The sequence below is a fragment of the Podarcis erhardii genome, assembly GCF_964252035.2.
Source record: "Podarcis erhardii genome assembly, chromosome: Z".
NCBI lineage: Eukaryota > Metazoa > Chordata > Lepidosauria > Squamata > Lacertidae > Podarcis > Podarcis erhardii.
The window spans coordinates 441,265-458,703 of NC_138504.1; the positions used below are offsets into that span (position 1 = coordinate 441,265).

Here is a 17,439-nt window from a genome sequence, read left to right on the forward strand (position 1 = left end):
TGGACTTCTGCAAGGTAGGGGGCTGGTATGGTCCGATAAATCTGGTCCCCTAGGAACATCCCTGGTTTTACCTGGGCTATGTCCTCTTGTCTGGCAATATCACTCAGTCTCCGGGAGATCGCATCTCTAGCTTGATTGTACGTCATAGACTCAAAGTAAAGGTGAGACAATCCGCAGGATTGAACCTCGTTAATGACCTCCCTTTCCCACGATGATTGGAAATCATCCCTCAATATCAAGGGGGCAACACCCACTGGTTTAAAACAGAGCTTGAGCCATAGCCAGAGCTTCGTCTTCAAGGCCACGTACCGTAGAGCTTGCCAGCCGACCTCTAATCTCATGACCGCACCCGCTACCGAGGGGGGAATCCTAAGGATGGCTCTAAGGAATCGCGTTTGAATAGAATCCAGTTTCAAAAAATCCCTACGGGAGTCTAAAGAGATGCCCACCAAAAGAAGGGGGAGGATTTTCATTTGGAAGAGTCTCAAAGCTAGCTTCACTGATTGAGCCTGATTCTTAGCATATAGAGATCTGATCTGGATGGCTGCTTTAGATGCATTAGTTGTTATATAGTCTCTATGGGCCAGAAAAGACCTATTTGACCGTATTACTTGTCCCAGATATTTAAAGCAGTTAACCTGCTCTAGGGGAATCCCGTTCATCGACCATCGATGGAGTCTCGGTCGGGCAGAGAAGACCATGATCTTGGTCTTAGCGTAGTTGGGTTGGAGCTCATGCTGAACACAGTATTCATGTAGAGCTTGCAACATTCTCCTCAGTCCAATAGGGGATCTGGCAAGAAGTGTGGCGTCATCCGCGTACAGAAGAATATTCAGAGATCGGCCTGCTAATTTGGGGGGGTGGAGTGCATCGTTGGCCATGTGAGACACCAGTGAGTTAATGTAAAAACTAAACAGTGCTGGGGCCAGTAGACAACCCTGTCTTACCCCTCTAGTGGTGGTAACAGGGTTGGAGACTAGGCCTTTATTGTCTAGCCTGATTCTCAAAGAGGTGTTTGTATGGCGGCTGATAATCAGATGAAGGAGATGACGATCAATCTTTGTAGCAGCCAATTTTGTCCATAGCTGCTTTCTAGAGATTCGATCAAATGCCTGATTAAGGTCAATAAAAGCCACGTGAAGGACCTTTGGGGCTTTGCCGGCATACTTTTCCGCCAGGTGGTTCAAGGTTAATATTTGGTCTGTAGTAGATCTTCCAGGGCGAAAGCCCGCCTGTTCATCGGCAATGATATTGTCATCCTCCATCCATTTCGATATTTTGTTTAACAGGTACCTCGAGTAAATCTTCCCAATGACATTTAGCAAGCTGATTGGCCTAAAGTTGCTCGGCTCTGTACGTGGGCCTTTCTTATGTATTAATACAATCAACGCAGAGCTCCAGCTTGAAGGAAATTTTGCTGTTTTGTTTATATACGTGTAAAGTGCTGCTAGAAGTGGGATCCACCAATCTTTATTTGCTTTGATGGCGTCAATGGATATAAGGTCATCACCGGGGGCCTTGCCTGCTTTGAATCGGTCTATGAGAGTTTCAACTTCAGGGCATGTAACTGGGTCCCAATCAGGCAGTGCTTCCGGCTCCACCATATCTCCGCAGGCATCGTGGGCTGCATACAGATCGGCGAAGTATCTTTCCCAAGTGTCCGCTGAGATGTGGGGTTCTATTCTTGCAAGCGGCCTACCCAGGTATCTGGAAATTAACTGCCAAAAAGAGGCTGGGTTTCTATTCTCTGCAGCTATCAGAAGGTTGTTCCAATTATTTCTTTCTGCCTCGAGCTTCTTTTCCTTTAATAGGGCTTTGTAACTTCTCTTGAGGGTGATAAGACGGTTATTTGGCATGGGGTCATTTGATGCTCTGTATGCCAACCATTCATTATACAGATGATTCTTGAAGTTTTTACACTCCTCATCGAACCATTTTTTGTGAAGAAACTGTTTACCATACTTTGTGGGGAACCGAGCTAGTGTTGGTTTAAAAAGTTCTACTAAATCGTCATATATTGGTAGAGGCTCATCCGCCTGCATAAGGGAAGCCCTTTTTATTTGGAGCTGATCAGACCAGAGAAGTTCGTTCAACTGCTGGGCCGAGTTGGAGGTCCATTTAAGGGCTGTAGGTCTTATCTCCAGATGATCATTTGATAGGTGCACAAAGGAGTGTCTTATCAAGTTCATCAGCCAGAGTCAAGGAAATTTCTAGAGGGAAGTGATCACTCTCCAATCTTGTAGCCACCTTAAAGCTGGATATTTTTGGGGTAAGGTCGGGAGATATCCATACAAAATCAATAGTGGAGGCACGTGAACCTGACCAATAGGTGAACTCGGCAGGGTAGTCCGAGCTGACTGCCCCATTTAATAAAAGGAATTTGAGGGCCAGCAAGGTTTGCCTGCATTTGAAACCTGCATAAGTGGCTATGTTATCTTTGAATTTCCTTGGTAAAAGATCTGTGGTCATAAGAGGTGAAGAAGGGTGCTTGTTAAATTTAGAGAATAAGATTTGGTCAGTATGTGACAGGCGTCCATTAAAGTCTCCCGCCAACAGAAAAGTGGCTTCTGGGTATTTATCAGAAAGCGTTTCCAATGTCATTTGGATTTCCTGCCATCTCAGATCAACCAGATTTCTCTTATAAATTGGGCATAAGTAGATATTGATCACTACTATTGTTTCCTCTGCCATTTGTAACTTTATAATCAGCATAAGTGACGACTGGATGTCGATTTTTTTGGCCTGAAGATTTATGGCTAAGGAAACAAAAGTGGCCAAACCTCCTTGCGGTCTACCATGTGATAACGAATTCTGCGTGGCATTCAGATAGAAGCCCTTGTATCCTGTTAGATAGAAGTCCTCACAGGCCCATGACTCTTGGAATAGAAGGATGTGGCTGCCATTTATATAGGTAACAAATGATGGATCTATCAGTTTGGATTTAATACCAGCCACATTCCATGATAGTAGTGTAAGAGGCCGCTTTGTGTTTCCCTCAAGTCATGATTTCTCTTGTGTGGTTAATCCTGGTGCACGCTGCGTGAAGGGGCAGTAGAGTGAAAAAAGGCAGTAATTTTTGATTGTTTGCCTTTCAGGTTCGAGTTGTCACATGTCACAGGAGCAGCCAGTGGCTGGGGCAAGTTTATAGGTCGCTGTGAGAGAGAATCTTGATACGAGGGGATGTTACTAGCCAACAAGTCCATAGACTCGTCGTTTGCCGTATGCTCTGTAGTTGCAGGAGTCGTGCCTTGAGGCTCAAGGCTTGTTGATGGAAAAGCACTATGTAAGACTAAAGAAAGACATCCTTTTCGGTTAGCTTCCAGTAGCTTGTTTAGCCTTGCCACTGCCTCAGTGTTTGTCCAAAGGGCTACTGGATCTCCCATTGTCTCTTGCATCGTCATGGTATCAGCACAAGGAATGCAGCCATTTTGAGGATTGGAGATCGTTATCGCTGCAGGGGGGTCCACATGAGCTTGTGACTGCCAGTCTTTAGGAGCATCTATAATGGCCAAGGCTGGGCCCGTCAAAGCTCTATCCCTTAAGGCAGTCTCTTCTTGCTGGTGGGATGGTCGGCTAGTAAATCGTAGGGAGGGGTTCATAGGGAGTGTCCGTTGCTGCGAATTCCGGTCATAATCCTCAATCCTCCTTATAGGCCGGCTAACCAAATTTGTTGAGTTTGGGATTTTCCCAATAATGCCCCTACAGTTGTTAAAGAAGCATCTTTGTGGGAAGATTCCATACCAGTTGAGGCGATTTTGAAGTTTGCTCAAGAGTGCTGGGAGCCTGGAAGAGTCGAACTTGAGCAACAAACGCTTAAATTTTGGAGTCTCTGGCAGCCATTCTAATGATAGGAGATCACCCTGGGCCAAGTAGGACCTGGTCAACTTTCGCAATGAGATCACAGCAGCTTTACAATTTCTCCAAGCGTAGTAGGGGAAGCAAGAGTGAGCGATATTCAAGCATATATTGTTAGGGGTGAGTTGGAGGTTTACTAGCTGCTGCCCCCTACTTAGGCTCTGTGCCTCATGATTATCAGGTCCCTGATGATTTAATGGATTCAAAATCGAGTTAGGGGTTTTGGTGAAGGCATTTAGTTTTCCCTCTAACATATTGATGGAAGCTGATAGCACCTTTATTTCATCAGCCAAGTGCAGGCAATATTTCTGCAAAGTCCTCAGCTCCATTGATTGTACTATATCACATAAAGATTTACAATGAGGGTCAGGGCGGGAAGAGAGGTCATCTGGGCTGGCGGTTATATCCAACAACGATTTGTCTCCTGGCAAGGTGGTATCTGAAGACGTTACGGGTTCATATAGACAGTCTACCTGCTTGGAGGTGTTTAAAAGGTTGTTTGGAGTCGTTGCAGGATCATGTAGGCAATCTAACTGCTTAGAGGCAACAGGTGAAGGAGGCACAAGATTGCAGAAAAACTCCTCCAATGATGAGATAGAAGGCTCTAAGGTCTTAGGTGGTGAATCCAGCCCAGTAGGCTTCGAAACCTTAGACATAGGTTCTGAGGCATTAAAGGAAAGGTCTTCCACAGAAGAAGTATGACCACGTTTTAGGTTCATCATGCTAAACCCCTTGAGCGGCTCGGTTATCTAAGCGTCCTTCAAAGGCCAAGCAAGAGCTGGTGGGAGGCCAGGGAAGCGTGGCCGGGGCTGCCCAAGTTACAGCTAATCAGGTTGTTAAAGAAGCTCATTAAGGCGATTTATGGCGCTGACTTTGCAAGCTTCCACAGGGTGAGTTCCTGGCGTTATCATCAAAACATTATCGAGCCAACTTCCAGGGAAAAATAGGAGCGGAGTAGCTTACAGCATGAACTGGGGAGGGGGAGCTCCAGCAAACACGTCTTACTTCGTCGCCATCCAAATCCCATACTCACAAAATGCAATTTACTTCTCCCACTGCTCAAGCAGAATTTGTTTGCCTCAAGCCAGGAATCATGGTTTTGTGTGGAAGTTCTGTAGATTTCTGTACACCATCAAATAATGTGATGGTGATGGTACCAAAAAGGGTTGAAAGTACCTATTAGATAAGGCACTTTTTATCATATGTGGTAGGAATGTAAAATACTTAAAAACTTTTGGGAAATGATATATAATGAATTGAAAAAAGTGTTCAAAATGACATTTGTTAAAAAGCGATAAGCCTTTTTGTTAGGCATCTCAGCTCATGAACTACTGAAAGAGAAATGGAAAATATTCATGTATGCTAAAACAGCGGCAAGAATTTTATTAGCTCAAGGTTGGAAGACTGAAGAAGTACCACCGAAAGAGCAGTGGCAAGAAAAACTAATGAACTATGCAGAATTAGCAAAGTTAACGGATAAATTGCATGAAAAAGACAGTAGAGATTTTAAAAATGAATGGGAATCTTTTACAACCTATTTACAAAAACATCATAAAGAAATGAATTCATTGGCAGGTTTTGAATAAACATTCACAATTTTATTTCATTATCATATGGAGGAAGATAAGGTAACAATATTTGAAGCACCGTATTTTTCGCCCTATAGGATGCACCTGCCCATAGGACGCACCTAGTTTTTTGGGGGGAAATAAAGTAAAAAAAAATTTATCCCCCCCCCCCCAGGCATGGGGCTGGGGCGGGGGAAGCCCGAGCTTCCCCCGACCCCAGCCCCCAGAACAGGCAGCTCTCCGCAAGCCGTGGGAGCCCAGTGCCGGGCTCCCACGGCTTGGGAAGAGCTGCGCGAAGCCTGGAGAGCGAGAGGGGTCGGTGCGCACCGACCCCTCTCGCTCTCTACGCTTCAGCGAAAGCCTGCATTCGCCCCATAGGACGCACACACATTTCCCCTTCATTTTTGGAGGGGGAAAAGTGCGTCCTATAGGGCGAAAAATACGGTACATCAACATGCAGAAAACAACACTGTTTGTAACAAACCAGAAATGGAAGATGAGGGAAGTTGCGGGGCGGGACAGAATGTAAAATTGAATAATTGTTGATTGTAATTGGTTATAAAAGAGGAAATTTTATATATATATAAAAACGAAAGTACCTATTAGATTAAATGCCAGATGATATTGCGTCCCCCCCCCCCAGGTCTGCTCACTTCAGCACTTTGGCAATCAAGCAGAATCCGCTGCTGGCTGAAGCCTACTCAAATCTGGGGAACGTGTACAAGGAACGGGGCCAACTGCAGGAGGCGATCGAGCACTATCGGCATGCCCTGCGCCTCAAGCCAGACTTCATTGACGGATACATCAACCTCGCTGCTGCTTTAGTTGCCGCAGGCGACATGGAAGGAGCGGTGCAGGCCTATGTCTCTGCCCTGCAGTACAACCCTGTAAGTTGAATTCCTGCGGGAGAAGTCTGAGTCCCCTCCGAAATCTTAAGTTGTGGTTTGAACAGTGTGATTCCGAAAGCAATTCCATTTTCAGATTCGAAAGCTTTGCAGCTGGCTCTTCTTATTCAGAAAGGCCAAGACTCTTAGGAAGTGGGACGCGGATGGCGCTGTGATGCAAACCACAGCCTCTTGGGCTTGCCGGTCAGAAGGTTGACCAGTCCGAATCTCCGCAACGGGGTGAGCACCCGTCACGCTGTCCCAGCTCCTGCCGACCTAGCTGTTCGAAAGCACGTCCGAGTGCAAGGAGATCAATAGGCACCACTCAGGCAGGAAGGTAAACGGAGTTTCCGTGCGCCGCTCTGCTTTCGCCAGAAGCGGCTTAGTCTTGCTGGCCTCATGACCCGGAAGCTGCACACCAGATCCCTCGGCCCGTAAATCAAGATGAGCACCGCAACCCCAGAGTCGTTCGCGACTGGACTTAATGGTCTGGGGTCCCTTTACCTTTACCTTTACCTTTTAAGTCTCTTAGGTATTCTCGAGGCTGTAGTGGTACTGCGCTGTAATGATTTCACCTATGTCTAAAGGCTTGAACTCCCCTCAGTAGTTTCCTAGTCTTTTTTTGAAGCAAGTTTGCTGATGTATAGAAATATGGGATTGCTTTTGCTCTGACTGTTTGAAAGAGCGTTTTTAAACACTCTTAAACAGGTGATGGCTTACACTGCCCATCTATCATAACAAATAACAAGATGAAAGACAAAAAATCTTTTTTAGTTCCAGTGGCACCTTAAGGATCAACTAAATACAAGGTATGAGCTTTCATGTGTAATACACACTTCGTCAGATACTCAGATTTTATTTATTTCAACTATTAGATGAGTTACTGGTTGTCAGAGGGCCCCGTGCCCAGTTTGCAACAGAAGGGTGTCAAAAGCAGTCAGTTGAAGTCTCAAAAGAGTGTAAGAGGGAGGTTGCCAGAATACATTTCCCTAATACAGGGTCATTTTCATTCACGACTCAGGCAACCCCTATTTGCCCCGAGGAAGAGTATTCTGCCTTTAAAAGATGCCACAGCATTTTCTTTCAACGAACTGCAAGCCGTCAAATTAATTCCCTCTTTCCATAATCGTTCCCCATCTTCTAATTGTATATCGGGGTGGCCAACTCCCAAAAGGCTGTGATCTACTTACAGAATTAAAAACTGGCAGTGATCTACCCCCATTTGGGGGTTGGGGTTGGGTCAAAGTTGTTGACCTTCTTTGGGGAAGGAAAGCCCTGTTTGGGGGGGGGGTACAGGTCAAAGCTCATACCTTGAAAGCTTATATTTAGTTGATCTTTAAGGTGGCACTGGAATTATTCAAAAAGAATTTTTCATCTTTCATCCTGTTGTTTATTATGACTATGACAGATCATAGTCATAGTCATAATATGACAGTGCCTGGCGTGCTCTGGTCCATGGGGTCACGAAGAGTCGGACACGACTAAACGACTAAACAACAACATGACAGATCAACACGGCTATCTACCTGAAACTGGCCATCTATGCTACTCTCCTTTCATTGCTTGTGTCTTCCCCCTGTTGTTGGTACCAGTCCAGGAAGATCAGAGTCCATACAGCCACATATATTAATCTGGGGCAGCGCTTTGGGGGTCTTAAGTGGGGCTGACTTTGTCCCCACGTTGAATCAACAAAGGAGCGCTACCTGCTGTGTTATTCTTGGTGGTGTTTTCAAGACCTGTCCGTTTCCGCAAGGTTCTGATGTTTAAAGGAACCAAGCATACGAAGGACTAAGATAATGAGAGACTGTACAATTTCTATATACAGTGGTACCTTGGTTCTCAAACTGAATCCATTCCGGAAGGCTGTTCCGAAACCAAAGCGTTCCAAAACCCAGGTGCACTTTCCCATAGAGAGGAATGCAAAACGGATTAATCCGTTCCAGACTTTGAAAAACAACCCCTAAAACAGCCATTTCACATGCATTTTACTTTCTAATGCAGAGATGGCCCAACCTGGCCCTCCAGATGTTTTGGGACTACAACTCTCAGGGCCCTGTAGGATCTGATTTCTTTCCGCAGGGCGTGTAAGACAGAATTGTTCCACCTGGCCTTTGGCTTGGAGCCAATTTGATTCCCTCCCCCTCTTTCTTTTTTCTTTTCCCTTTCTCCTCCTGTGATGAGGCTGCATTTTAATATTTTAATGTTGTATTTTAATCTTGTTTTTAAGTTGTATTCATTCAACTTGTTTTTATAATTTAATAATAATAATTATAATAATTATTATAATAATTTTTATTATTTATTTTATTATTGCTTGTTAGCCGCCCTGAGCCCGGCCTTGGCTGGGGAGGGCAGGGTATAAATAAAAATTATTATTATTATTATTATTATTATTATTATTATTATCCCTAGCTAACAGGACCAGTGGTCAGGGATGATGGGAATTGTAGTCCCAAAACATCTGGAGGACCAAGTTTGGCCATGCCTGATCTAACGAGACTATTGATCCATAAAATGAAAGCAATCATTAATGTTCTGTAGTATAAAAGAAATAAGACAGTATCGTAGATGATAAAAAAAATAATTCTGACCTGAACTAATGATAGTCATTGTTTGGATGGGGTGCTCTGATGCATTTCTGCAGTCACACAATCAATCAGTCAATCATAAAACGAAAAAACAAGCCACAGTCACAAAAATGAAAAAGCCAGACAAAATTCAAAAAATAGCAAAAACAAAAGCACCAAATATTGCCTCAGAACATGGCCATCAGAAACGGAAGGATTTAATTACAATGCGGGGGGGGGGGGGACTTGAATTAGCTGCGTGGGTACAGCAGGATGAAAAAAGCCTTAATTACCCAATGGGGGCGGGACTTAAATTTGCTGCGCAAGGGTAAAACAGGATGAGAAAAACCTTAATTACAATTGTGGGGGGGACTTAAATTTGCTGCGCAAGGGTAAAACAGGATGAGAAAAACCTTAATTACAATTGTGGGGGACTTAAATTTTCTGCACAACAGTAAAAACGGAAGCTCAGGAACCCGTTCAGCTTCTGAGGCAAAGTTCGAAAACCAGAACTTCCCCTTCCGGGCTTGTAGCCTTCGGGTTCCAAGTTGTTCGGAAACTAAGCTGCTCAAGAACTGAGGCCCCACTGTATATGATCTTTTGACATTGCCATTTCCTCTTTTGGGGACTGACCCAATGCGTTTAATTTCCAGGACTTGTACTGCGTGCGTAGTGACCTGGGGAATCTGCTCAAAGCCCTGGGTCGCTTGGAAGAAGCCAAGGTAGGTGTTCTGTAGAATGAGTTTTAAAACATCAGTCTTTTGAGAATGTGAACGCTTGCGCCAAGTCTTCGATGCTCCGCTGACCTGCGAGACTCCCAAGAAATGGCTGAGAAGCCGAAGGCCTTGAATTCCCCCAGCGTAGTTGCGGGGCAGATCTGGCAAGCCCCCGTTAATACTTGGTTTTAAGACGTTGAGTCTTGCCGCAGAACGAGACTACCCACTATTGTGATGTGACTCAGGGGCGTCACCATTCTCTGATCTGGAAAGAAACATTCCTTCCAAACTGAGGCTTGCCTGCTGACTTAGTCCGTGGTTCCTGTGAGAAGCAGGCGCTCTTCTAAAGTCCTTTGCGGCTTGTAAGTGGAGAAGAACCTTATCGAATGTTTCCTTCTGAATATGGCATTGAAAAAAAGACGATTCTTTAAACTCCCCCCCCCCACCGTCTCCACAGTGGAAGAAAGGCTGGCAAATAGTCCTGGTCCTGGTTTGCTTCCTTCGAACAATCTGTCTTTGTCCAAAGGGTCAAGTGACGTGGCTGGTTTGCTCGGGAGATGAGCTGATCAAAGAAAAACGTGCGGCCGAGAGTGGGAAGGTGGCTTCTAGCAGTCCGGTTTCCAGCCGAGAATTCGAACCCCAAAACGGCTCTCCGCCAAGGGGGGCTTTCCAACGGGACCCGAAATTGCTTTGTTACAAGCCACCTTAACGCAGCTGCCGGGGTGCGGAGGAACGAGGAGTAGCTCCGGAGGTCCTTCGCTTCCAGCCCCATGCGCGTGCGTTTGAGTGGGGTGCGTCAACAGTGTAGCTTCCGACTGGTTGCCGTTCTGGGGGGGGGGGGGAGAGGAGAAAAGCCGATTTCCAGGAGAATCCGCTCTCGGGTTCTGGGAATAGACAAATTCCAAGCGCAGATTGGGCAGGCAGCCGCTCCAGGCAGCCCCATTGTGCCAACTTTGAATAGGGGCATCCAAACGCCTTCTCCAAAGCACCAGGCGGACAGCTAACTCGAATCGCACGCCACCGCGGCTTCTAGCGTGACTGGTCACCAGCTGAGATACCGCGCCTGCCTTAGGTTGCTGACTTCTTTGTTTCAGAGCTCTGGAGAGACACGCCTAGCTTGAAAGTGTTATTCCGTTTTTCGCGAGAACTCCATTAAACCGGGGGGTGGGGTGGGGGGAATACATCTATATATATTCTGGACAAACGGCAATGTATTTCTTTGGCCATCAGTGCATTTGCAAGACCAAACCAGCACAATCTTTACCACCTGAATTGAAATTCAATTGTTGTGGGAGTTTCGGAGCCTTTCTTCCAGTTTGCTGTTGCCCCCCATTAACCCCTTTCCCTTCTGCATGCCCCCCCGATACAGACCAACCGCCCCCCACCCCTCCACCCCCCGTGTTAAGACGTACCCAGAGATTTTCGATTGCTTTGTTGGAACTTTTTACTAATGATCTTGTTTTATTTTCTCTCTCGTTTTTGGTTTTCCACCACTGATATTACATTTAGAAGGTTTCAGGTGGGGGAAACCTTTTCCATGCGTAAGGAGAGGGAGCTCGAGGGCTGGATCTAAAGCAGAAACTCTCCTCCTCCTCCTCTTCCAGGAAGGAACGCACCGAAAACTCACATGAGAAATATGGTAACGGGTTTGTAACTGCCACGACAAAAACCATTTGCTCCATGCCTGAATCTTCTGTCTTGTGGCTTCGGAAACTGCTTAAGTATTTTCTGTACGAGCGAGTAACGTTAGAGAGCAATTGATAGTCCTAGCCACGTTTCTTTCCGAGAAATAAACGTAAAAAAAGTACCTTAAGATTTAAAAGAGATAATTGGGAAAGGACTTAGTTAAAAGTATCTAACTCTTCCCGGTGGTTCATTTTTTATCTTTTTTCCTTCTTTGTTTGGATTGCAGCGTTCTGCTCTGCCGATGACGCGCTGTGGTCCTGCGGTAGCGCAAGGGCGGCGCAGCGGAAATGCGCACAGCGTGTGATGGGGCCCTTGTGAATGGTGGACTAGACGATTCATCTCCATGTGGGCGGCTCCTCTAGGCCTCTCGGCAAAATTGGGTTGCGATGCATTGAGGTTTCCAGCACAAATTTAAGACTCCCCACCCCCCTGAGTTTCTGCGTGGGCCTGTCCGGCAGATGAATCAGTCTGGTTGGCCACTCATAGCACCCAGGGGCGTTGCGGCAAAGCGCGGCAGTTGGCAGCGAGGGCGCAAGCGGCGTGCTGTTAGGGGGCGCCGGCGACTTCTCGCGCTCGCATTGCAGGGACCGGGACCTTTGTGCAAAGCTGTCATTTGAGGTTGTGAAAGTAACATTCAGGTGTGCGTCCTGCACAGGTGAGTTCAGGGTTGGAGAGCCAAGTTTTTGCTCTTTAAAAAGAGAGAGACCGTGTCTTTCATGGGGTATTCTGGATCTTCTAATGTAATTTCTACTTACAGTAGTCCCTTGTTCTCAAACGGAATCCGTTCCAAAACCAAGGATGCCAGCAAGGTTTTTAACGACCGGTTTTTAATGACCGGTTACCATGGTTCTCAAACTTCATTCGCTCTGGAAGTCAGTTTCAAAAGCGTTCCAAAACCAAGGCGTGCTTTCCCATGGAAAGGAATGCAAAATGGATCCGTCCGTTCCAGACTTTTACAAAAACAGCCATTGAACACAAAATCTGCTATCTAACAAGACCATTGATCCATAAAATGAAAGCGATAATGTACTGTACTATACAAGAAATAACAAAAGCAGAAAATTAATTGCAAAAACCAAAGCGTCAAACTTAATCCATTCTGGAAGCCTGTTGGACTTCCAAAATGTTTGGAAACCAAGGCGCAGCTTCTGATTGGTGCAGACGCCCCAGAAACAATCGCCGACAGCTCCGTCAGACATCTGGCTTCCAAAAAGCTCCAGAAACAGGAACGCTTCCTTCCGGGGTTTTGGCGTTTGGGAACCAAGGTGTTTGAGTACCAGCGATTTTGTGACTCCCAAAAGGAAACCTGCGCCTGTCCATTATGGCGGTTCATATTAACTTTTTTTTTTTTTTTGGAAAATGCCTTCTCCAAAGCTATTTTCTTACTACACTAGGGATTACAGTATATAGCTATATCTGAAATTTCATGCATATCAGTTAATATCTTGACCCGGCTCCACTGAATTGACATTTCAGCCTTCACGATATACGAAAATGGCTATTTTCATGAAGGAGGGTCCCTCGTGTAGTACCTTTGGAGAAGGCATTTTCAAAAAAAAAGTTTTTTATGAACCGCCCTAGTGAACACCCAATGCTTTTCAGTGGAGCAGAGTCAAGATATTAACTGATATGCATGAAATTTCAGAGATAGCTATATAATCCGTAGTGTAGTAAGATAAGACCTCTGGAGCAGACATTTTCCAATTTTTTTTTTTTCATAAACTGCCCTATTGTCCATATGAACCTTTCTGTAAAAGAAGAATTAACCCTTCTGGGTTTTCGGCGTTTGAGTAGCAAGGATTTTGTGGCTCCCGAAATGAAACCTCCTCTTGTCCGTGTGAAGAGGATGCCAGTAAAGTTGAGCCTTCCTGTAAAACAGCCTTTCTCAACCTTGGGTCCCCAGATGTTCTTGAACTACAACTCCCATCATCCCTGACCACAGGTCATGCTGGCTAGGAATTATGGGAGTTGTAGTCCAACAAACATCTGGGGACCCAAGGTTGAGAAAGGCTGCTGTAAAAGAAGAATTTGAAGCTTCCTTCCAGGTTTTCGGTGTTTGAGAACCAAGGCCCTGCTGTCATTTTGACAACTGGAGAATATTTGGGAGAGACCGGCCCCAAGGTCATCTGACCTCAGCCAGGATGCTATCCAAACTGTGTCACAATCCAAACTGTTGCAATCCAAACGGCGGCGTATTGGAAGCCGATTGCAAGTGTGAAAGCAACTGCCCTGGCCTTGGCCGAGGAATTGCTTGCTAGGAAAGAATTGCTATATATTGAAGGGTCAGCATAACTGACAATGGTGGATTTGCACTCGGGTCCTGGTTTGCGCTGGCGCAGCATCACCCGCCAGCACGCTAGTTTTGGCGCCAGCGAGCGAGCCTCTACCGCAGGATCACTTTTGGCCGGTCAGAGGAGGGATACTAACTGGGACTTTTCTCTTACTTTTCTTTTGTGCAAATACCCCCTTCCCCCTGTACCTACATACCTCTCGACCCTCCCAAGGCCTGCTACCTGAAAGCCATCGAGACCCAACCCAACTTTGCTGTGGCGTGGAGTAACCTCGGCTGTGTGTTCAATGCGCAAGGGGAAATCTGGCTGGCGATTCATCACTTTGAGAAGGTAACTGTTACGGGGTTTCTGGGCTCTAGATGGGAAGGCCTGAAAAAATAATGATAATGATAACAATCCAATATAAGCCCCATTAATTGGGCTAGTAGCGTTCTCTCTTCTTCTGTTAAATAATGTTTTATTAATTTTTCATTAATCACAATCCAATATAAGCCCCATTAATTGGGCTAGTAGCGTTTTCTCCTCTTCTTTTAAAGAATTTATTGTTATTTTCATTCATAGCAATCTGATTTAAGCCCTATTAATTGGGCAAGTGGCATTCTCTTTGTAAATTATTTTTTCATTATTGTTTTCATTAATAACAATTCCATATAAGCCCCATTAATTGGGCTAGTGGCATTCTCTTTTTAAATCATTTTTATTAATTTTTTCATTAATAACAATCCAATATAAGCCCCATTAATTGGGCTAGTGGCATTCTCTTTTTAAATCATTTTTGTTAATTTTTTCATTAATAACAATTCCATATAAGCCCCATTAATTGGGCTAGTGGCATTCTCTTTTTAAATCATTTTTATTAATTTTTTCATTAATAACAATCCAATATAAGCCCCATTAATTGGGCTAGTGGCATTCTCTTTTTAAATCATTTTTTATCATTTCTTTCATTAATAACCCGATCTAAGCCCCATTAATTGGGCAAGTAGCATTCTCTTTTGAAATATTTTTTTACTAATTTTTTTCATTCATAACAAGCCAATCTAAGCCCCATTGGGCTAGTTGCATTCTTGCTGCCGTCGTTGCAGACATAAGAAGTCTTATACTTAGTGAGAAGGCTTCTGGCTTTTTGACAAATGTATTTTCAAACATTTTCTTTAAACTCATCATATATTATTTCCCAGAAAGCCTTGACCAATGTGACATAATAACAGCTGCATATTAGTATATCGCTGGGCTGAATGAAGTGGCTTGTAATAACACTGTATGCAATTTTTTAATATATACAGTGGTACCTCGGGTTACATACACTTCAGGTTATACACTCCGCTAACCCAGAAATCGTGCTTCAGGTTAAGAACTTTGCTTCAGGATGAGAACAGAAATCGTGCTCTGGCGGCTCAACGGCAGCAGGAGGCTCCATTAGCTAAAGTTCAGGTTAAGAACAATTTCAGGTTAAGAACAGACCTCCGGAATGAATTAAGTACTTAACCCAAGTTACCACTGTATAATATTTTTTTAGTTTTCACAAAAACCAAATCATTACATTAAAGAATATTTTTTTAAAAAACAACTATGCACAATCAATGTTAATCCCACATTATGGGATTATTTGACTTCCCTCCCCTGCCTCCCCTGGTTCCTTTGTATTATCATCATTCATTATCATCACTGGAGAGCCAGTGTGGTGTAGTGGTTAAGAGCGGTAGTCTTGTAATCTGGGGAACCAGGTTCGCGTCTCTGCTCCTCCACATGCAGCTGCTGGGTGACCTTGGGCCAGTCACACTTCTCTGAAGTCTCTCAGCCCCACTCACCTCACAGAGGGTTTGTTGTGGGGAAGAAAGGGACAGGAGAATGTTAGCCACTTTGAAACTCCTTAGGGTAGTGATAAAGCGGGATATCAAATCCAAACTCTTCTTCAATAAAATCATCACTAATTTAAGGTTATCAGATTTTTTTTTCAATGAGTCCGGGACTGTCCTTACTTTAAATTTAACCATTACAGGTGGGTTTTTTAAAAAAATTAATCCTGCTAATTAACCTGTGTGCACTGCTTTTGTCAATATGCAATAAACGTTTCCCATTCTTTTTTATATTAAAATTGGAGGCATTTTTTCAGCTGCAATGGGCCTCCGGTGTCCTGTTAGTACCATTAGTTGGTACCATTTCCCGTACAGTTGATATTCCTTCCATAGGTAGATTCGATTCGATTAGAATAGATAGATAGATAGATAGATAGATAGATAGATAGATAGATAGATAGATTAGGTAGGTAGATTAGATAGATACATAAGAAAGGTTGGTAGATGGATAGATAGATTAATTAGATAGATAGATTGATTAGGTAGGTAGATAGATTCAGGCATGGCCAAACCTGGCCCTCCAGCTGTTTTGGGACTACAACTCCCATTGTCCCTGACCACTGGTCCTGTTAGGTAGGGATGATGGGGGTTGGAGGGCCAAGTTGGGCCACACCTGGATTAGATGGTAGGTAGGTAGATAGATTAGATAGATAGGATAGGTAGATAGATAGATAGATAAGATAGGTAGGCAAGTAGATATATAATAAGATAAAGTCGGTAGATAGATAAGGTAGGAAGGTAGGTAGGAGGCAGCCTAGGTCAAAGTTGACCCACTTATTTAAAAGTAACCATGCTGTTATACAGTGGTACCTCTGGATGCGAACGGGATCCGTTCCGGGGCTCTATTTGCATCCTGAAGCGAACATGAAGGTCACGATTTGCTGCTTCCGTGGATGCGTGTGGCATCATTTTGAGCGTCTGCACGTGCGCAAGCTGCAAAACCTGGAAGTAACGTGCTCTGTTACTTCTAGGGCGCCACGGAGCACAACCCGAAAATGCTTAACCCGAAGCTACTTCAACCTGAGGTATGACTGTATTAGTAACAAAAATCTATTATCTTAAATATTTTCAGGCGGTGACCCTGGACCCCAACTTCCTGGATGCTTACATTAATCTGGGGAACGTCTTGAAGGAGGCGCGTATATTTGACAGGTAAGCAAATAGGCATAGAGCTTATATTCTCTTTTTTATATAAATGGTTTTTATTGGTTTTGCGTATAATCACATTACGTCTTATATTCTCAGTTTAGTGGTTGCACCCATACCCAAACTAACTCCCATTGTTGCCTAGAGGGTTGATTTTATTTAAAGCAAATTGATTTAAATCCCAAACCCATAAGACTTGATTTAAATCCCCCTTTTACAGGAATGTTCAGCCTTGCTGGCATCCTCTTAATATTGACAATCGGAGGCAGGTTTCCTTTTTGGAATCCTAACTTCAGAGTCTTTTCTATGGTTATATCAAAAATGATTTGGTTCTGCTATATACAGCCCGATTGTGATGAAATGATGGTGAGCTTTAATAAGTGAACACTTTTTATTTGAACAACTTTTCTGCTGTACTTGATTGGAAGGAGAAAAGAAACAATTCCTTCATAACAATTTAAGCAATTTATTTCACTAAAACAGTAACATGGTAGCATATGTATCCATGTTGCTTAACTGATGTGCTGAAACATTTTTTCCCCAAGAAAAACTTGGACTGAGTTTTCGCACACATGAAAAACTTAAAACAAGTAATTCTTTCCTGAATTATTTATTTATTTATTTATTTCTACCCCGCCCTCTCTGGCCAGGGCCGGGCTCAGGGCGGCTAACACCAAATATAAATTACAATAAAATATAATAGAAAAAAACCCCAGTTAATTAAAATACGGCTTAAAATACAGCTTAAAATGCAGCCTCATTTTAGTAGTACCCCATAAATCAAGACTATAAAGGGAGGAAGCATCAGCTATTCACCCAAGCCAGCTATCCATGCTGGTCCTACATGGGCCAGCAAAAAAGCCACGG

General features: G+C 44.1%; 1 protein-coding gene across 2 annotated transcripts in view; it reads left to right on the forward strand.

Moving 5' to 3' along the window:
* Nucleotides 1-17,439, forward strand: part of OGT (O-linked N-acetylglucosamine (GlcNAc) transferase) — an 83,237-nt gene that overhangs the window by 16,674 nt on the left and 49,124 nt on the right. For both annotated transcript variants that reach the window (XM_081846726.1, XM_081846727.1), the window contains exons 3-6: nt 6,067-6,310; nt 9,528-9,596; nt 13,781-13,897; nt 16,499-16,578. In XM_081846726.1, coding sequence (XP_081702852.1) covers nt 6,067-6,310; nt 9,528-9,596; nt 13,781-13,897; nt 16,499-16,578 — 510 coding nt within the window. The remainder of the gene's footprint in view (nt 1-6,066; nt 6,311-9,527; nt 9,597-13,780; nt 13,898-16,498; nt 16,579-17,439) is intronic.